Source organism: Cucurbita pepo, chromosome LG15, assembly GCF_002806865.2.
Source record: "Cucurbita pepo subsp. pepo cultivar mu-cu-16 chromosome LG15, ASM280686v2, whole genome shotgun sequence".
NCBI classification, from domain to species: domain Eukaryota; kingdom Viridiplantae; phylum Streptophyta; class Magnoliopsida; order Cucurbitales; family Cucurbitaceae; genus Cucurbita; species Cucurbita pepo.
Window position 1 is genome coordinate 6509555 of NC_036652.1, and position 22869 is coordinate 6532423.

Consider the following 22869-nt stretch of genomic DNA (forward strand, 5'->3'; position numbering starts at 1 on the left):
TGAACCATAAAAGAAAATACCGACTAAACCGATCACAGGAATACCAGTTACACAGTAACTATTATCCAAAGAGAAATCCATCCGGTAGTCTCGGCTATTTGTCCCACTCCCCTTCCCATTTCATGAAGTGTTCGTGCTAGCGATAGGAACCGTCATAGATAATTATGAATATTACAAAAATACCTTGAACTTTGTCATGATATTACCTGGTCCGTCCTTCAAGTATAAATTGGTTGGAATTTACCTGTAGTCTTGTACATTTGTCCCACTTCCCTTCCCATTTGATCCTTCTACCCAGTCCTAGATAATTATGAGAGTATATTACAAAAATACCTTAAACGATATTACCTAGTCCGTTCTTCCTTCAACAACTTCCCTCTCCATTTGGTCGTGCTAGAGATAGAAACAGTAGTAGATAATTATGAGAGTATATTACAAAAATACCTTAAACGTCATCATGATATTACTTTGGTCCGTCCTTCCTTCAAGTAAAAATCAGTTGAAATTTGTTTCGAAATACCTATGTTCGTAAATGTTTCACAACTAGAAAACGACGTAACTCTTAGTGGGAAATACTCGCACTCTATTAAAATCAATCGAGAAGAGATTACACCATATGTAAACTATTGCACTTTGTGCATTCTTTATATTTTTAGATGAAAATTTAGGTGGAGAGATATTTATAATAGATATTAGTGAATTATTATATTTTAATAGAAAATCATTAGAATTTTGGATGAAAATTAATATATGAAATGAACGTGTCGATGAAAATTAATATATGAAATGAACTCGTCCATGATGTGAAATGTGTAGTTTTATTGGAGTTGTGGTGCATATTTTTTTTTCTTTAAGATAAGTTTAATCATCTAATGTAACGTCTGATTTGAATTCTAAACATGGAATGTAAATCTATCACCGAATCGTTCTGGTTTATATTAACTTTACCGAATCCAGCCAAAAATCGAAAAAACTTCTTAATTAGGGTTTATATTTAATATTTTAAATTCACGTGTTATATTTTTAGAAGCGATAAACATATTCAACAAAAAAAAAAATAATAATTTGTGCTTATTATATTTAAAGTTAGTGTAATTCCAACAAATTTTTAAACGAGACATTATTATTAGTTTATAGTAAAAAAAATTTGTATCGAATTTAGTAAAATAAAAATTAACTAATTATATATACTAATATTTAAAATTTATTAATTAGATTGATTTATAGTATAAAATAATAGCAACTTAAGTCATAATAAAAAAAATAGATTAAAAAATAAAAATTGGAAATTATTTTAATTTTTTAAAAGAAAATTATTTAGAATATTGCCACCGGCGAAGCCCTAGCATAGTACTTCCTTCATATTCAAGACGTAACTCTTCTACTGTCTGTTTCCAATCTTTCAGTTACTCGTGCGCCCTAGCGCAGCCTCCCACTCGCCCACTAATGGAAGACTCGGTTTCGGCGGAGCTCCGAGTACCCACGGCGGTTTCCGAGGAGCCGGCTTCTCTGTCGGCCTCTACCGGAGCTCAGTTGACGCCTGAAGAATTGGTGGCCAAGGCCATAGCCCCTGTTAAGCGTGAATATCTTCGTCCTCCGCCGGTGAGGTCCTCCGGTAACAACGTGAAGGATGCCGCTTCCACTGGTAAGAATGATGGTGATAATAAGGCTGCTCCGTCTAGCTTGGTGAAGGAGAAGAAGTCCAAACGTCAAATGAAACGAGAACGCCGTCAGGTTCCTAGTCATTCATGTCGCTTTGTGTTTTTGTAGTGAAAGTTAGCCTGCGTCATTTCTAGTTTTGGATTTTGCTTTCCTAAGCATTACTTGAAATCTAGTTGAAGTGCCTGAAGCCTTTTTGAATTGAATGGAGCTTGGAATATGACGTTCCTATCTGAAATTGATGGTTAACGGTTGATTAAACACTATAAAACACTTGCAAATGATTGTGATGAGTATCACTGCCTTCAACTCGGTCTTTTTGCTTGTTGTTTGTATATTTTTGTTGATTCCATGAAGAAAAATGATTCTAAGTATACGTTATAGGCTCTTCGATAATTTCCAGATTATGAATAGCAGATGTACTCTGTACAGGAACAGAAGTCCACTAGCCATTTATGTCCTGAAATAGCAAAGACAGGAGATGTTAGCTCGTGTCGGTATAGTGATAAATGCCGCTTTAGCCATGATATTGAAGCCTTTAAATCTCAGGTAGTGCATTTAAAATCCCACTTCTAGCCCCCTTTTCTTTATCTAACAAATTTATTTGTGAGTTTACCTTTATTTTGACAAGAGGTTTATGATCACAGAAACCAGCAGATCTCGATGGAGAGTGTCCCTTCAGTGGTGCCGAACAACTTTGCCCCTACGGTTTAGCGTGTAGATTTGCAGGGACCCACAAGGAAGGTGTTCCTGCTGGTTCGTCAGTTTCTTTGAAGAAATGCTCCGAAATGAATGGACTGAATAAAGATGTTCAGAAGCTCTTATGGAAGAACAAAATGAAATTTCCAAAAGCTGATGCCAAACTCAAAGAACTTGGGCTCTTGGTATAACCAGAAAGCATACTTTGTATTTTTTCTGAGAGCTTTATCTTTGTCATGGGACGTGACTCAGTATTTTTATTTCTCCTCGCATGCCTATGTATCACTTTATTTTGATTAGATAAGGGGTGAAGAAGCTACATCTTTTAAGGAATAGACTAATGCATTTCTTAATCTGTTACCCGTAATGTTATCTAGTTCCATCGAATAATGAGACATTGACGTAAGTTTGGTGTTGTTAGGGGCATGGAAAGTCAAAATCGAGGGTCAAAGAAGAGAAGGAAGATGCTGTATCAAATGATAGTGTTGCAGACAGAACATGCTGTAGCGAAGTGAATAATGACATGGATGCGGACTTAGATATCCCTGTGGAAGTTCCAGAAGAAAATGGGCAGACCGAAGGAACATTTTCATCTGATGAATCTCGACCCCTGAAGAAACCGAAATCCATGTCTTCAGAGAACTGTCATTCTGATAAAATTGACAATGGTGGTTCATATGTTATTACTTTATCTTATAGTTTCATCTTTCTCTTGTTATTTATATCTCTCATGTGTGCAGCAGGTGCATGTATGATTGATGCAACTATTAGTGAGGGCCATACACCAATTGAGTCTGAAGTCGTGAACGACATTGTACTTCCTGATAGTGATGCAAGCCTTAAATCACATCCCCGCGAAAAAAAACTTATTGATTTTAGAGATAAGCTGTATCTTGCCCCTCTGACCACTGTTGGGAATCTTCCCTTCAGAAGAGTTTGCAAAGTTTTAGGAGCAGATGTGACATGCGGTGAAATGGCAATGTGTACAAATCTTTTGCAGGTTGTGTATGCAGTTATATATTCTCTAACATGGTTTGGCCCTTTTCGTTTTAATCTAAAATGTCATTGTTCATTATTTGGCATGATTCTCATTCATTCACTTTTTAATGATGTTTCTATTTCATATTTCTTAAGATGAGTTAAATTAAACACTGTTTTATAATATTGTCTTGCGTGGTATAGGGTCAAGCTTCAGAATGGGCATTGTTGAGACGGCATTCCTCAGAAGATCTATTTGGTGTTCAGATATGCGGTGCATATCCAGACACAGTATCACGTGCTGTAGAACTTATAGACAAAGAATGCGTGATTGACTTCATTGACATAAACATGGGTTGCCCAATTGACATTGTTGTCAATAAGGGTGCTGGATCAGCTCTTCTTATGAAGCCAATGCGTATGAAAAGTGTAGTAGAAACCGCTTCCGGAATTGTGGATACACCCATAACAATTAAGGTATTGATTATACTTGGGTACTTATTTCAATGGAACGACCAAAATTAACTGGTGAAGTTGCTTCTAACTGAGGTTATGGGCACTCTCCTTACGTTTCTCTTTTTCTTCCTTTGTGTTATGAGTTTTTTATTGCCCTAAATTTGTTACATGAATTGGTGATGGTCTCGTGGGAGTTTAGGAGGGCAAAGTTAAATGAAATGAGACGAATGAATACTTTTGGAGAATTTAAGAGGCTAAAAGCTCAAAGGTTGTAATTGTTAGACGAACACGACTCTCCACAATGGTATGATATTGTCCACTTTGAGCATAATCTCTCATGGCTTTGCTTTGGGCTTCCCCAAAAGGCCTCATACCAATGGAGAGAGTATTCTTTGATTATAAACCCATGATCATTCCCTAAATTAGTCGATGTGGGACTTTCATCATCCAACAGTAATTAGGTGGATCTAGCATATACGAGTTGTTTTCTTATTTTGCATTCATAAGATTGAATTCTAGGAATTGAGTTGAAGATTAACACAAATGCCCTGGACCCCTTGATTTTTGGAAAGCTGTCTCCTGTTTTAGTTTACATGAGGATAGTAAAAGGTGGTTTCTTGATAGCTCCCTCGAGGAGGATCCCTTCATAGCTCCCTCTTAGGTTTTTGAAAGATGAGAGATGTGAAGCAGCTAAATGTTTTCATTTGGTCGCTTGTTCTGGGAGGTTAGGAACTGCTGATTGATTTTGAGCCACAACTCTTTCTTATAGTTGGCAAGGCTTTTTCGGGGACTAGCCCGCTCCCCATTACTCAACGAAGGCTTCCCATTGTCCGGTTCTTTCTGGAATGTGAGATCGTTTTAGATCGTACCCGAGCAGCCCAGTCCCAACCTTCACTCAGTCAGGCTGCATTTGAACTACAGTGGCTGAAATCCAAGTCCGGGTCCCGGCTGCATCAGGGAGGGGTAGAAGCAATGGATCGAGTGTATGGATTCTTCTCGTCCTGGGGATCATCTCTCCAAATCTTGATCTAGTCGGTCCCCTCGGAATGATCTCGAGCTACTTACTCCCTCTCCGTCAGTGTAGGTAGTGTTTATAAGTTAATTTTCAAAAACCGAATGACCGACCCAAAAAACAAAAACTGCAACAGCTGGAGAGCTCGAGATCTAGTTTCGATTGTGTATATTAGGTAGTATAATATTGAACCAGCATGTTCTTTCTTAGGGGGAGGGGGATCTATATATCTGTTATGTTCTTGGTTTCTCAAGTTCTTCAATTTGTACCATTGTATTTTTCTTGCATTAGGTTCGGACAGGCTACTTTGAAGGGAAAAACCGTATCGATTCACTTATTGCAGACATTGGCAACTGGGGAGCCAGTGCAGTAACCGTTCATGGCCGTACTCGCCAGCAACGTTACAGCAAGCTTGCTGACTGGGAATATATTAATCGCTGTTCCTCGTTAGCTCCTGATTCCCTGCAAGTTATAGGAAATGGGGACGTATTTTCATATGCAGATTGGAATCGACATAAAGTTGAATCCCCAAAGTTAGCTACTTGCATGATTGCTAGAGGAGCCTTAATTAAGGTTTTGTTTGCAGTTTGATGTTCTTTTTATTTGATTCTTCAACTCATTGAAGCTTATGTTGCTATATCATCTGTTGCCCATTGCAGCCTTGGTTATTTACTGAAATTAAGGAACAGAGAAATTGGGACATTACTTCAGGGGAGCGGCTAAACATCTTGAAGAACTTTGTACATTTTGGACTTGAGCACTGGGGTTCCGACACAAAAGGTATGTCGCTCGTTGCCTGTTGCTTGTCATACTGCTCGTTGTATTTCGTTGATGCTACTATTGAACACAATTCTCCGTAGGAAACACTTAGCACTATTTATTAAGGGAAAAGAATACAAGACATTCTGTAGAAACTACAATCGACCCCTTTTATTTGGGATGGGAGTATTGACTACACCCAAAATTCTGAGCTTCATGTTACTCCTACTAAGCAAGCCACATGTCAGATCTGGGGCATCCCAATTCGATTGAATGGGATGACAGTTTCTCATTCTAAATCTGTAAAATCAAATTTTTGATCAAATCACATCTCGCAATATACTAAGCCTCTCCTTTCTCATTTGGTCTAATCTTTACTGTCTTCCGATTGTTTCATAGAGACAATCGGGAGATGGGATGACCTATTACATGCTAGAACTTATCGAAAAGAAAGAAGTTCCTTTTTTAAGATTCAAAAAAAAAAAAAAAAAAAGCCCATTATCCATTCAATATAATAGTGATTGAATGCTCGAGCATTTAGATACTTTCATGAGTCCATATATAAGGTATCTTCCTCCTTTCCTCAACTCAAAATGAAATTCGATTACTTTGTGCTTTCTTTTGAGATAAAAATCTAGGTAAGGTGGAGGGGTATTTATAGTATAAGCTAGACAATTTTTTCCCTAAAATATTTAGATATCTTTATTGTTTAAATACGTAAATCATTTTTCTAAAATATCTAGGTATCTTTATTCCCCGACCAATTGTCCTAAAATGAGTATAGAATGGGCTCATACAATTATTAGGCTTGACCCTATATTGGGCTAGTGATGATATTTTAACGGCCACGGGGCTTATTTTTATGCCATCCTTTCTTCCCATTGTTAAATCTGCAGGTGTCGAGACAACAAGGCATTTCTTATTGGAATGGCTTAGCTACACATGTAGATATATTCCCGTTGGTCTTCTGGATGTTGTTCCCCAACGTTTAAACTGGCGCCCGCCGTCGTATTTTGGCCGGGACGACCTCGAGACGCTCATGTCCTCCGACTCTGCAGCTGACTGGGTAATACATTTTTACATTTTAGTTCAAAGAGTGCTCAAGCAAATCGACCTCAAATTATAATCCCTTCCATTGTTTCAGATTAAGATCTCAGAGATGTTGCTCGGTAAAGTTCCCGATGCCTTCTCGTTCGCTCCCAAACACAAGTCCAACGCCTACGACCGAGCCGAAAATGGCTGATTCGGATTCATCACTGCAAAAGATCCGATCACTGAAATTCAAATTCGTTCTTCTGGTGCACACATAAACTGAGACACTTTCCATTCCATTGCCATTGGCAGTATTGTAAGGCCTTGGCTGGTTGAAGAGCTAATTTAGTTATTTTCACAAATTATTTATGTATTTATGTTCCAATTACATGATAAATCAGGTGCTCTACGCAGCTGTAAATTTATTTATTAATTATTATACCATGCTGACTAGGAAATTTAAGTTTTACTTTACTTATATTTATTTTAATTCCAATTGGATTATTATTATTATTATTATTATTATTATTATTATTTAACTTTTAAATTTATTCTAATTAATTTTTAATTTTTAAAATTTCAAATGGTTTATTTTACTTTTAATTTTTGAAAGTGTATTTTAGTGGTGTAATATCTACTATTTATTTATTCATTTATTTTGATTTTAGTGAAATATGACATGGTTTTGAGTACGATCTTATTAAAAAAAATTAATAAATTTATTAAAAATAGAATTATGAGCATGATTTAGTGAGGCAAGTAAATTTTAATAATTTATAAATTAAAATAGACGTTATAAAAGTTTAGAACTATAATAGAATAAAATTATAATTCTATTTGTATAAATAGAATTGAATAAAGGTAGAAATAAACTTTTAAAAAAAATTAGGATTATAAAATTTAAAATTTATTTTCAAATACTAGAACCCGAAAGTGGAGAATACTATCTCCATTGGTATGAGGTCTTTTGGGGAAGCCCAAAGCAAAGCCACGAGAGCTTGTGCTCAGAGTGGACAATATCATACCATTGTGGAGAGTCGTGTTCGTCTAACATAGTATCAGAGCCATGTCAATAGAATCCTCAAATACAGAACAAAAAATTGTGAGTCTCGAACGTGTAGTCAAAAGTGACTAGAGTGTCAGACAAATGATGTACTTTGTTCAAGGGCTCCAGAGAATGGAGTCGAGCCTCTATTAAGGGAAGACTATTCGAGAGCTTCATAAGCCCAGGGAAGACTTATAGTGTACTTTGTTCGAGGGGAGGATTGTTGAGGATTATTGGAAGTGAATTCCACGTTGGTTAATTTAGAGGAAAATCATGGGTTTATAAGTGGGGAATACTATCTCCATTCGTATGAGGCCCTTTGGGGAGAAAGTATTCCTTGATTATAAACCCACGTGTGACTTTCATCATCTAACACCTCATCTCGTACAAAGTATGCCTCCCCTTAATTGAGACTCGACTCCTTTGGAGTCCTAGTCGATGTGGGACTTTCATCATCCAACATATGTAATTAGATTTTTATGTCAAATGAAAATATAATTTTAAATTTTGTATTTAATATATGTTGAAGTAAATACTTAATAAAATTTATAAAATGTTTTCCATTTGTAAATGAAAAAAATAAAAAAAATAAAAAATCTCGTACACTTGAGCGCACTGGATTAAAACCCCCGACGAACTGTCATGGACTTTAGGCTCGTTTAGTTTAATCTGCGGCCCTCCAAATTCCTAGGGCTCCTCACTTTCTCAAAATCGGCTTCTGGTTCTACCGAACTCTTTCTTCTTCTCTAATTCGCCTTTGGAAAATCCTTCGATGGCGCTTCCTCCAGGGCCCTATTCTGGAACCAGCACCCTCGCTTTGGTGAGTTTTTGTTGTTTTCCGTGAAAATTTTGTACTGGAGATTAGGAAGAATATCATATGTTGAGAATGCTGTATCCGATTCTGATTTTAGATTCAATAATGGAAATAATTACTCATATTCAATGTTCTTGAGTCTTGGCAGGTTGCTCGTGCTTCGGCGTTTTCTGTTGGACTTGTCTACGGAAGCCTCAAGCTCAAGTATCTTCAGGTTTGTTGCTTCCATTTCCTTCTTTTCGTACTTTCTAGTTTTCCGCTGCAAAATTTTGGTTCGTTGATTTGGAATTGCGTTTCTGGCTTGAATGGTAGTATCTCTAAATTTTCATTTCCGATTGCTCATTTCTGCCAAGAGCATCATAGTGCCACCTGCTATGTATTCATCGGATTCTAGATGTAGAATGTTCTTTTAATGCCATGTTCATATGTTTCTTTTTGGATCAAAATTTAAATTTCTGGAGAACTACTTTGTTATCCATCAAATTCATGTTCATTTTCTTTATCGGAATGCTTTTTCGAGGCTTTGTTATTTAAAATGCCCCTGAGCTTTAAGATTAGTTTCGAAGAAAAAGTTCACTTTTACCCTGACCTTTAAATTTATTCAAATATGCCTCGAAGAATTTGATCTTTACAACGAGTTATGGAATTGTATATGACTGCTTAATTTGATCTTTACAACGAGTTATGGAATTGTATATGACTGCTTAGTTGTAAAATAAACGGCAAAGATGACCAGGACTGATAACCACTATGGAATTGTAGATAGCTTCTTAGAAAATGTCCCAAAACCCGAACTTAATGCCATCAACCATCTCTGGTAGATTTGGTAAGTTCTCTTCTACAATTTGCTGAATTCTTTCACCTTCCATCGAGATGACCCGACCCGAAGCAGCTCTTACTTTTGTTTATGAAACCCATACCTTGAATACAGAAGTTACTCAAATTAGAAATAGAAGTGCGTGGTGGGAAAAGGAGATCTAAAGTCACGATCTCTTTTTAATGAAGAAGGCTCTAAGAAGGGGATAAAGAGGAGTTTGGATCTTTTTTTTTTGTTCTTTCTTGCATTTTGTTCCAAGTATGTGCCCTACTATGGAAGAAGAGTCCTAAAGAAAGAAAAAGGCATCTAATAATCTCATGGATCCTCCAATTCCATTTCAGGTGCCTGATAAATACAGATAGTCATTTATTTATTTTTTAAAAATATTGTCTTCACTATTCTTGAATTTTTTTTTTTTTTTTGGATATGGCCTTAACGTACCACCCTTTCAAGAATGCAAAAGCCTTATTATGGAAAAACCGCATCGAAATCAGAGAATATTTGCAGAAACGACACAGACCTATACAAAACTTTTCGACAATGTTGTTTACCAAGCTATATCTTGGTGTAAACTGTCTGATATTTTTACTTTCTATAGTTATACCTCCCTCATTGCAAATTGGGAAGGTCTTTTGTAAACATCATGGATTATACATCCCTCTTGTAAATTTCACTCACCAATGAAATTGTCTCTTATAAAAAAATAAAAAAAAAACTATACTTGAAATTTAGTTTAAAAAAAAAAAAAAAAAAAAAAAAAAAAAAAAAAAAAAAAAAAAAAAAANAATTGATGCGTTTTCTGATTGCAATTTGTTTCATTGTTTATTTTGATTATTTCATCACAGATTATCATTAATTTATCATTTTGAAATTTAAATTTTAAACATTTTTCTTGGAGCAACTATTTATGCTTTACAACATAGTTGATAAGTATATTAAAGGCTAAAAAATCACTATTGGTCCTTGAATTTTCGTAAAAGGAACAATTTGGGCCTTGAACTTTCAAAGTAACGATTATATCTCTATATTTTGAAAATGGTAACCATTTAGTCCCTTCGTTAAAATTTCTACCATCCTCCAACACATTCTTTAACTTTCTCTTCCATTCCCATCATTTGCTTCCCCTCTTCTTTCAAATTTCTTCAATTATTTGGTGGGTTTGATTTCAAGGGTGGGTATTGTGAGACGAAAGGATGAAGTGGTGGTGCATGCAGCAGACTTTTGTGGGCTGTGTGTTTGATTTCTTCAATTGGACTACCCTACATTGGGGCTTCGTCTTTGTGGGTGAATGCAGTTTTTTTTTTTTGAAAACCTTGCAAAACAATCACCTTGGAAGTGGAGAGCTATGATACAATTGATAATCTCTTCCTTGACACATGAAGTTTGGGGATTCTGAGCCTTTATAGTACAGTAGCTTCCCAGATCTTTCGATTCCCTTCGCTCCAGTGTAAAAAGCTCAGAAAATCTCTGCAGGTTTTGGAATTGTCTGCAAATACTAAAATGAAAGTTCACCTGCTTTCATCCTTCCCAATCAAAATGTCTTAAAGGAAATTTTTGGTTTGGACATTGTTCTCTTCTAGTAACAATTACTTCTGCTCCCAAACTTCAAATGGGAGAAAAAAATTAAACCCACTGTAGAAATGAAGAACTCAAAAGAAGAGGGGAACAAATGTTGAGAAGGGAAGAAAAATTTAACTGAACTGCCGAAGGAAGATAGAAATTTTTAACTGAGGGAATTCTTACAATTTTTAAAGTACAGTGACCAAATTGGTACTTTAGAAAGTTTTGGAGACTAAATTGTTATATTTATAAAAGTTCAGGGACCAATACTGAGTTTTACCTACATTAAATTAGATGGATTGGTCCAAATGTCCAATGCCATGAAAGGATTAATTGTTTTAAATGGGCTATCAAATGTGTGTTAATTTCCATCACTATACTCAATGACGACTATATGATTTATTCACACATTTCTAGTGACATTCCTGTTCAATTTCAGATTAACTTATAATCATTATGATCTACAAATCTCATGTTATTTATCGCTTCTCTTGGGGCCATTCTAAATGCACCTGTCTGATTTTAGAATTATGCTTCAATTCCTATTTTATCACCACAGGCGAAGGCAAAATCTCACAAGAAAGCTGAAGCAAAGGCTCATCACTGAGGTATGGCTGATGATTCTTATCAGCATCAAAATTGAGGCACTGGTTGAATTTTAAAGGGAAATAAATCTATTTTTACTGAACACTCTTTCGTTCCATGTTGCATTAGATGGCTCTATATTTCATTTAGGAGTCATGTAGATGTATCTAACCTCGATCTTAAGGACCATATTTGAGTTACAATTAGTTGATGGATGGATGAGAGGACTGTCTGATCATGATTCCTTTCTTTGATTGAAATCAATAATTTGTTTGTCATCTTCCTTGTTGCAGGTGTTATGTTAATTCATTTATGTTATGCTCATCAGGTATAAGGCTATTGGTAATCCATATTGTCAAGGACGAATAATAGTCTCTCATTAAGTTCATATAATCTATCTCACATGAGCTTATCTTATCATTAGGTTTACTCGGATTTGGATAGTCTAGCTACACTCTTTATTATTCTTTGCAAATGTTTCAAGTTATATATACATATATATAGGTGAGGTCCAATCTCGTAATCGTAGTACATACACGAATCTTGTCAATCTAGACCCTTTACTATGAGTTGCCAAAATTAGTAAGATTTTTCCGCACCCTTATAAGGCACCATTAAATTAGATTCTGAATTAAATATAGTCTAACTATTTACATATCGCTATCAGCCTCACGATTTTAAACGTGTTTATTAGAAAGTGGTTTCCACGCTCTTATAAGTAATGCTTCGTTCTCTTTTACAATTGATGTGAGATCTCACAATCCACCCTCTTAGGGGCCAACGTCCTCGTTGGCACACCGCCCTCTATTCGGTTTTAAAATGTGTCTTCCACACTTTTGTAAGGAATGATTCGTTTTTCTCTCCAATTAACGTGGGATCTCACACTAAATCTCTTGTTTTTTTGTAATGTTATAGGTACATTCTTAACTAAAATAGATTTGTTATTTAAGAACGTTTTAAGTTTAAATTATGAGATGGGTCTTAAGCTTTCAGGTTTGTGTCCGTTTGGTTTATGAACTTTAAAAACGTCTAATAGATTTCTGAACGTTCTATTTGTGTGCACTATGTTCCAGAATTTAATAAAGGTCTATAAGTTTTTGAACTTTCAAGTTTTGTCTCGATCTATCAGTTATAAAATTAAATTTTACGTCTTTTAATTTTGTGTCTAGTTCATTTGTAAATTTTTAATGAAAATTTAAGAATCTTTTAGATATCTTTTAAAGTTTCGAGACTATAAAAAAAAAAAAAAAAAAAGTCTTNTTACTAATTGATTTCTATAAGTTCCAATAAAGCTGCTGCGCATGCCTCTGATTGCATCCCATAGGAGAACTAAAATCCAGCATTAACAGATCTTAATGATACCTAATTATATCAAATCTACCATCATTAAGTGCACCAACAAAATAAATTTGAAGAAATTACAAAACTATTTTGGTGGATTATGTTCATGAGGAGGTTTAAATTTCGTTTAATTCTCGAGATCTAGAAAGAGATTCGTATTGTGTTGATTGTGTTGATTGTTAGCTTATGAAATAGACCGGTAACTCTTTATGTCTAGGATTCAAATTTGATATATGATGTTCTTGATTTTTTCCTGCATCCTTTGCGACATGGTTATGCTATCTATTTGTTTATAAGTGCCTACTAAATAGATCTGTAACGCTCTATGTTTAAGAATCGGATCGGGATTTTGAATTTAGATTTGACATATGATAACATCGACTTTCTAGTGCATCTCCTACGACAAGGTCATGTTGTTACCTAATTGTCTTTATGTAACGGCCCATGCCTACTGCTTGCATATACTGTCCTCTTTGGGTTTTCCCTCAAAATTTTAAAACGTGTCTACTAAGGAGAATGTGGGATCTCATAATCCACCCCCTTCGATACTTAGCGTTCTTGCTAGCACTCATTTCTCTCTCCGATCGATGTGAGATCTCACACTATAAGTGTTTCTAAGAGTGAAAACTATCCGCACATGCTTTCTAGGAAAATCCTCTAAAGGTTGTCACCCAACATAAAATTCCTTCAAAGCAAAACCCGTTTGATTTTGGAGTTTCTATGACTAAGCACTGAAAATGAAGATGCACTTTGCACTTCGTTTATATAAATACTCGACAATTCCATCCTTAGAATCACTCTCATTCGGATGTAGTTTTGGTTCATTCATATACTCATTATTTATCCAGATATCACAAGATCACGAACGTGTATCACGTAATAATTCACGTAATAATTTATAGGGTTTTAAGGGGTGGAAATAAGCAAAATGAATCAAATATTTATGAGAGTGGTCTGTTTGCTTTAGATTTGTCTGAAACAGCCTTGGGGTTTGAATGGCATGATCCCAAAATCATTAGGATTTGATTAAAAATTTCAATAAATTGCAATGTCTCAACAAAATCTCTAAACTTCACCCTCTCCATTATGGTTGTCTACCATTTCTTCAACGGTGTGTCTTTTGGTGTTTTTATATGCTTCAATGGGATACGTTTCACCGCTTTTGTTCTTATAAATCGAGAGAGAGAAATTAAGAATTCTCGACGATATCGAGCTGGAACGATCTATTCTTTCGAAAAAAAATCGTGGGTTTTATTTATTACCAAGATTCCTAAATGAAGTTCTAATTTGATAACGATTTCCTTTTAATTTATGTTAATCCGAGAATATTTAGCGAATAATACACTAATTACCATCTCAAAGATCGATTTTCGATCTCCTAACCACATGAGTGTAAGTAGTGAAGTTAATATAAAAAAAACGAGCGTAGTAATGCATTGTATTAGAACTGTTCAAGGTAAAATTGGGCTCGTAAAGATTAGACCTGAGCTTCTTAGAGCCTAGATAAAAGTCTGAGGTAATCTACAGTGACATGTTATAAGAACCTACAATCAGATTGCTTACGGATTATTTTTATATTCATCCCATTCTTCATTCTTTAGGTGATTGTTAACCACTGGTCGAGACGGAAGATTGCCCGGGAGCTACACAGTCACAGAGGGGTCATCCCGGGACGCCAGTTCTGTTTGCGTAGAACTGTTCAAGATAAAATTGGGCTCGTAAAGATTAGACCTGAGCTTCTTAGAGCCAAGATAAAAGTCTGAGATAATCTACTATGACACGTTACGAGAATCTACAATTAGATTGCTTACTCATTATTTTTATATTCATCTCATTCTTCATTCTTTAGGTGATTGTTAACCACCGGTCGAGACGGAAGATTGCCCGGGAGCTACACGGTCAAGAGGGGTCGTCCCGGGACGCCAGTTCTGTCTGCGTAGAACTGTTCAAGATAACATTGGGCTCATAAAGATTAGACCGGAGCTTCTTAAAGCCTAGATAAAAGTCTTAGGTAACCTACTGTGATACAAGAACCTACAATTAGATTGTTTACTGATTATTTTTATATTCATCTCATTCTTCATTCTTTAGGTTCGTTAACCACCGGTCGAGACGGAAGATTGCCCGGGAGCTACACGGTCAAGAGGGGTCGTCCCGGGACGCCAGTTCTATCTGCGTAGAACTGTTCAAGATAAAATTGGGCTCATAAAGATTAGACCGGAGCTTCTTAGAGCCTAGATAAAAGTCTGAGGTAACCTACTATGACACAAGAATCTACAATTAGATTGCTTACGGGTTATTTTTATATTTATCTCATTCTTCATTCTTTAGGTAATTGTTGACCACCGGTCGAGACTGAAGATTGCTCAGGAGCTACATGGACACAGAGGGGTCGTCCCGAGACGCCAGTCCTGTCTGTGTAGAACTGTTCAAGATAATCATTGAACTTTTGATTAACTTTGAGGGTCGGAAAGTTGTAATTTAACCAAAAATTTATTATACATTTAATGTTTTTAAATTAGAACAAAATCAAAATTATACACCTAATCATGTTCAAACATTTTGAAGAACATTACAAGGATGATGATTAACATGTCACTAATTAAGTAGTCTTAATTATGATTAGTGATATTCCCTTAATTAGGTGCCTCAATAAAATTTAAACGGTTCATGAATTAAGAACCACTTTAGGATAATTAATTAAAATAATAAAAGTAATTAACAAATTTTTTAAAAAATTATTAATATTATTTAAAATTAGTTAGATCTAAATGAAGCTTGGCCCCATCATATATTCCCTAAATCTTCAAAAATAAATAATAATAATAATAATAATTTTATTAAAAAAAATTAATTTTTTTTGTTATGTTAAAAACAAGAACCTATGCAGACAAGACATCGTGGGAGTTGTCAAAAAAGGAAAACAAGAAGAAAAAAAATTAATTTATTTGTCTTTTTTAATGCTTAATTTTTAACTGTTAAAATTAATAATTACTAAAAAAAATTGCTTTAGATCTGTTTGATTTTCTATTTTTTTTTTTCTAACCTAAATAATTGTATCGGAATTTATAACTCTCGAAACGTCTATGAAATAATCGTGTAAAATTTTCTCGGGTGAATTAGGGTTAGTACACGACGATTATATTTACAGATTCTTCGCTAATACTTCATGTAACCACATAATCACTATCGAACAAACTAATATAGACGGTCTAGTCCTCATTCTGTTAGGTAAAATTAGATGAATTTCACGTCTTACACGTGAAATTTAGCTCGTTTCTCTACCGAGCTACTTGTCAGTGGTCCAATCACCATCTCTGTAGTTGTTTCCGGACGACAAGAAAGATTGAGAGAAATATAATCCTCACGTAAGGACTATCGTATCCTATTGTCGAGCATTAAGATACACATTAGACGAAGATGATTATAAAATCTGATCACGATCGTTATTTAATGTGCCACCATAATGTTAAAACAATTGAGAGAACGATAATTTGAATTGGATTCAAATATTATCCGACTTTGATTATACCAACTAATAATTATTTTATTTTTTTTAAAAAAAGAAAATGATGAAATGTCGGTAATCTGTGAGGTGTCCGTAGATGGTTCTTGTCTAAATTTGACGATACGATTTTTTTTGAATTTTTTTTATAACGATAAAATATGTTAATATTATTTTTAAAATTTCATAGGTAATTTTTAAACCTAATATAAAGAGTATTTTTTAAATTTTTTTTAAAAAAATTATTAATTTTATCCAACATATTAACTCATATAATCGTTTTAAGAATCCATTAAATCTTAATATATAGTTGAGATGCATGTGTAGTTATATGTCGAGACAACCATTTTTTAAATACTAAAATGTTCGATATTTTAAGTCTAAACCCACATGGCCAAATTTAAACTTAACTCGAATTGATAGACAACAATATCATTCCTTTATAGATTGTTGTTTCGAAATTTATTCCTATGGTTTATAACCATTTTGTTGGCACACCGTTTGGTGTCGGGCTGATATCACACGTCGATTGGAGATGGGAACAAAACATTCTTTATACTGCATGGAAACCCCTCCCTAGTACATGCGTTTTAGACGGCCCAGATCCACCGCTAGCAGATATTGTTCTCTTTGGACTTTTACTTTCGGGCTTCCCCTCAAGGTTTTAAAACACGTTTACTAGGGGAAGGTTTCGAGACTCTTATAAATGGTGTTTTGTTCTCCTCCTCAGCCAATGTGGGACATCACAATGGAAACTCACTGACGTTATTCGAAATCTCTCTCTCGTATTTTCTTTCTTTTCTCTGTTTGCAAGTATTCTGAGCTGTTTTGGGAGTCATGGCTTGAAAGCTGAGCGGGGTGCGGTTGTCGTTTCGTGTGGGATCCGCGAAACTTGGCGGTCACTGGAAAACTCATGGGTTTTCGGACGATGAGTTTTTTTTTTCTTTTTCCTTTTCCTTTTCTTTTTCTTTTTCTTTTTCTTTTTCTTATTTCCGGGTCATTACAGTGAGACTAACGACGATACGTAACGGAAAAAAACAAAGCATATATGCTAGCGGTGGACTTGGGCGGTTACATTTATGATTTACCCGTACTCAGTCAAGCCCTTTTAGCCATTTTCTCGACGAGTCGAACTATTTATCTTCTCCTCGAGCTGCACTAACTCGACGATATCGATCTATTCATTCATAACATGGTATTAATGTATATGTAACTCATCTAACGAACAAATCTTAAATAAATAAATAAAAAACACGAACATTTGATCTTAAAATTATTAAAAAAGACAAGTTGGAAGACAAATAGCTTGAAAGAAACATAGTTTTATAAGGCAAAGTTAAAAGAATATTGAGAGTATTTAATGATGGAATCCACATTGTGTTTGGAACATATAGTTTGAATATTAGCAATGGCAGTTTGCAAACCATACAAAAAGACATAAATTAATGAAAAAAACATAACATAAAGTCCAACAGTTTGGTCAGAGGTTTGAGATCATGTGGGTTTTTTCAACTGCACAAACAAACCATAATCTCTCTCAAATCTTATTTGTTTGTTGTTTTTTTAATATATTTATTTTTGAAAAATAGTAATAATGGTATAATTCTTATTTACCGATGTGGGATCGAGATCTAAAACTTTGATTTTAAGAAAATGAGTACGATTATGTCCTTTAACTCGTGGGGATTAGCTCTGAACGAGGTGGAAAAACCCTATTTTAACGGAAAATGAGGGAGGGAGGGAGTGGAGAGAGATTTCTCCTCGTAAGCTAAACGACGCTGGAGACCAAGATTATATTCTCGACTTCGACGCTGCAGGGTTTAGGGTTTAGGCTCTGCTCAAATTCCCGCCTTACTATACTCTGCCTCAATAATTTTTAAGTGCAGAAGGCTACGTTATAGTATTGAAATTTGTGTCCGTAAGAATTATGTTGAGTATTATATATGATGGCTTATCGAGCTCAAAATCCTTGAAGAACGAGTATGGGTCAAAATCCTCAATTGGAGTGTAACAACGCCAATTTCCAAAGGGTTCCACAATATTTTGGCTAATTTGACTTGGGTTTGATATGTTAGGATCGTTTCGTACTAGTTTCAACTCTTCGAACCGTTCAAGTGGAATGAAAGTAAGACTAAGGGACCACCGTTTTATAGTGGAGCTCAACTCCCCACTTTCTATATATACCGATGGAGATTGTCTCGTTTGGATTTCGATTTCTACAATCTGAACCAGTTTTTGGATCAGGTTATCAACCAACACGTGCATCTCCCGAACAAAAACATTGTTTGTGGTTGATGAGAAGGAAAAAGAAAGAAGAAGAAGATAGATTCAATGGAAATGAAACTAAAAAACATGAATTAACATTAATTAAGGTTGATATGATGAGATTTGAAAGCTAATTTAAAGCTAATGGAGAGATTACTGTCTACCAAACACTTTGTCTCATACTATGAATTCATGCTTTGTTTTCTCAAATGTCTTTGCCTCCATGCACCCAACCTTAACCTAATCAAACTTTTCTATCCATTTCTTTTTCTTTTTCTTTTTTAATCTCTTTTTAATTTCTAATTTTTTTTTTTAATTAATTTTCTATTTTTGTATCTAATGAATTAATTAAGTTTAATTTTGTATTTAAACTTTCCATTTTAATTTTGACGTAAATTTTAAAAAATATTACGTTAAATAAGTCAAAGAGAATGAACGGCTACAACATATTGTCCTGTTTGTGCTTTATCTACTAGGGGAAGGTTTACCCTCATTCGGGGGCCAGCGTGACATCACAATCCTCTACAACCAATGCGTGACATCACAATCCACCTCCCTTCGGGGCCCACTCATTCATTTCTCCAATCGATGTGGGACTGCCACCAAATCCACCCCTTTAGGGTCAGCGTCCTTACTGACACACCGCCTTGTGTCTACCCCTCTCGGGGAACAACGAGAAGGCTAGCACATCGTCCGGTGTCTAGCTTTTATACCATTTCTAACAGCCCACATCCACTGTTAGCAGATATTGTTTTCTTTGTGGTTTTTCTTTTCGAATTTTCATACCAATTAAAAAATTAAAATACTTATTAAACACATTGAAAGTTAGTTTAAAAAGTTTAAAATTTAAGGTTCTATTAAATATATATATATAAAATTTAGAGTCTAATAAATTTACAATTTAAACTTATTTTCAATAGACTATATTATTTATTTGGATTTTCATTAATTTATTCTCAATAAATTTAAATGTAGTCTTTCAAAATTAATTTTCATCCCAATTAAGTAAATAATAATAATAATTTTTATGCAATTTGAATATAATAAAATGACTCATAATATATATATATATATATATATATATATATATATATAAAAAATCGACAATAAATAACCCTAGGGACTAAATTTAAAATTTATGGAAAGAATGAAAATTAAAATTAAAAAATTAAACCAAATTTTTTTATTTTAGCAATTTTAGCAATTTTTTTCAATACTTAATTAGTTAATTATATAGAAAAAATATATTTATTATTTTATTATTATATTTGCTTCATATTTTTTATCTGACTCAAATCCTCTAACTCCTTAGTTCTAGATTCATCTGTGACCATGCTTGGGGGGACCACATTTTGTTTGTTGAATTACTTATTTATCCTTCTTTCTAGTCATTTAATGCATATTTAACTTTGATGATAAATTGGATCCTTATATTTTACTTTATTTACATTTTGGCCCAAACATTTCCAAATATTAAATTTCAATCTCCATTAGCATTCTCATTACGAAAATATATCAATAAAAATAAATTTAATTTTATTATGTTTTTTTAAAAAAAAATTATTTGAATATATTATTTATGAAATATATCTTAAATATTATATTTTAATATTCTTTCCTTTATAATTTGATTTATAATATATTTTATTGTCTATATTTAATTAGTTTATATTTTCCTTATTCGTAAATATCCAATTTATAAAGCTTATAAATATCAATGAGAACACTCCTTCGATCTCAATTCTATTTCTCTCTTAACAGTATTCGAACCTCTGTCTTATAAATTAAATTAAAATCTTATATATAATATGGATTAAATAAAAAAATTCAAATATTAACCTTAATTTTATTCTTAAATTTTTAAAAATGTCGAATAAGTTAAATTATAAAAAGTATCAAATAGATTGTAAATTTAGTAATTCATTTCACATTTTTATAGCTCGAGATTATATATATATATAATCAAAGTATACAAACCATAATATTAATGTGGTTGAAAAAAAAGGTGAAAAATAAAAGAAAAAGATTTGGAATTAAATGCCTCGATTTGCGAACGAATTTTAGTGTAAGATATTGTGGTCCATTGGTAAAGTATTTTGCACAAAATTAAATAAAAACAATAATAATAAAGTAAAATTAAAAAAAAAAATGATAAAACCATATCTTTCACAAGATTTTATTTATTTATTTATTTTTTATTTTAGAAACTCATCCATTTTAGCTAAAATTTACTTTTTTTTTTATATATATATTTATTTAGTTAATTATGTTTAAACCAACTATAATCCCGATATTTTCCTGAGACATGATCAAAATTATTCTCGTTTAGATGTGGTGTCGGTTTATTTATGTATCTCTTCTTTACTCGTACGTTTCAATTATCTTTATTAGCATGAGACTAAAAAATAAAATAAAAAATCTGCCCCAAAATGTACTATAGGAGGATACTACTAGTTGTCAACTTTTCCCTACCCGAATAGTTATATACTGTTAAGCGGTTGTTGTTGTCTGTGCTTGCATGATATATAACACTGTTTTTAATCTCTCACTAAATCTTGCTTTCAAACTCTCTTTCGAAAATCTCTCTGACCCTGTTTTCTAAAGTCTTATTCTTGAATCGGGGCTAGAGGCTCGAGCATACGTTGTCTGGCTGTAGGCGACGCACAAACGAATTGACTTAACTTAGTTGGTGCTGAGAAGCAGCACAATCGCAAGTCCAATACCAAGAAAAAGAAAAGGTTTATAATATTGAATTAGTTACCGTTTTTAAAATTTATAGGTAAATATTGAATTAAGAAAATAAAAATAATAAAATATTGTAGATAATATTTAATTAAGAAAATAAAAATAATAAAATATTGTAGATAATATTTAATTAAGAAAATAAAAAAGAGATTAGTAAACTAATTGCACGTTAAATCATTTTGTCTAATGAAGGCTACACCTCACATGGGCTTGGCAACAAGATTTTCAACATCCCAATCTCGTAATTATCTCCAACTTCATGCCCTTTTTCATTTCCGTCCCACTTCAAAATTCCCCCCTATATATAAAGCGTTAAACCCAAATCCTCCAACAAACCTAAACAGACGCTCCATTTTCCCTCACTTTCCCGGGAAAATCAGACTCTCCAAATCCGAGAAAATGTCCACCGGAATCGCTAAATCCAACAACATCCGCCGCATCGTCAGTATCCGCCAGATGCTGCAGCGGTGGCGGAGGAAAGCTCGCGTCACTGCCTCTTCTCGCTGCGCCGGTGATACTCCGTCGGATGTTCCGGCCGGTCATGTCGCCGTCTGCGTCGGAAGTAGTTGTAGACGGTTCGTTGTTCGAGCGACGTACTTGAACCATCCGATCTTCAAGAAGCTTCTCTTGCAAGCCGAAGAAGAGTACGGATTCGCGAACCAAGGTCCTCTTGCGATTCCTTGTGACGAGTCGGTTTTCGAAGAGGTTCTTCGGACCGTTTCCCGGTCCGAGTCTGGTCGGTTCTTGAATCTCCCGGATTTTTGCCGCCGCTGCCACGTCGACTCTCCGAGTAGTCTCCTCCGTGAATCTCGGCCGTTGCTTTTTGACTTCGCCGATAAATCAGTCTGCTAGATCAAAGGGGACTAACAGAAGATCGCAACTCGGGCTGGTGACTCGGCCGAGTTCAACTGGACTCACTGGACTAACTTTTTTATTTATTTATTTTTTCTTTTGAAATTTGATTTGAATGAAAAAGAGGGAATTATTATTTACAATATATTTGTTTTTTTTTTTTTATAAAAAAAAAAATTGGATAAGCGAGATCAGTTAACTCGATCAAATCGGTCAACTCGATCGCTCGGGTATTGAGTCAGCTCGAGTCGAACGGGTCGGGTTCGGGATTACTTCTTGTATATGGGTTGCCCATTTCTCACTAATTTATATGAAAAAGTCAATAATTTTATTGTTATTTAAATGTATTGGTTACGAATGAAATACATTTTAAATATTTTTATGTTAATTAGTTATAATTTAAAATTAAATTTAAATTGTTGGTATTTTTTTTTAAAATTTAAAATTGAAATTATAATTATTTTTCTATTTAATCTACATAAATAAAATTATTAATTGATCTTAATGTGTATGTAAATATTTATAACAATGTCAATGATATAGTTTGAAGAAAAATCAACTTAATTATTAATTTAAATAATTTTGTTAAATTTTTAATTATATTGATAATATTTATAAAAATTAAAAGTTCATATTTATATCTACATCGATATTTTTATAATTTAATAATTATTTAAAAAGTTAGATATTTGAATTTTGTATTATTATTATTTTTTTAAAGACAACTTTTATTATTTATTTATTT

General features: G+C 33.9%; 2 protein-coding genes and 1 long non-coding RNA gene across 3 annotated transcripts; all 3 read left to right on the forward strand.

Moving 5' to 3' along the window:
• Positions 1-1375: 1375 nt before the first annotated feature.
• Positions 1376-7045, forward strand: LOC111811451 (tRNA-dihydrouridine(47) synthase [NAD(P)(+)]-like). Its single transcript, XM_023698308.1, has 10 exons — positions 1376-1734; positions 2092-2208; positions 2307-2543; positions 2780-3026; positions 3102-3358; positions 3541-3813; positions 5096-5377; positions 5464-5584; positions 6460-6629; positions 6708-7045. Exons 1-10 carry the CDS (start codon positions 1447-1449, stop codon positions 6804-6806), a joined length of 2091 nt encoding a protein of 696 aa, XP_023554076.1. The 5' UTR covers positions 1376-1446; the 3' UTR covers positions 6807-7045.
• Positions 7046-8290: 1245 nt separating this feature from the next.
• Positions 8291-11696, forward strand: LOC111811204. Its single transcript, XR_002817511.1, has 3 exons — positions 8291-8460; positions 8603-8668; positions 11391-11696. It is a non-coding gene; the product is annotated as an uncharacterized LOC111811204 (long non-coding RNA).
• A 9916-nt stretch (positions 11697-21612) lies between these two features.
• LOC111811910 (auxin-induced protein 6B-like) lies at positions 21613-22461 on the forward strand. Its single transcript, XM_023698966.1, has one exon. The coding sequence runs from the start codon at positions 21672-21674 to the stop codon at positions 22122-22124; it is 453 nt and encodes a 150-aa protein (XP_023554734.1). The 5' UTR covers positions 21613-21671; the 3' UTR covers positions 22125-22461.
• Positions 22462-22869: the final 408 nt, after the last annotated feature.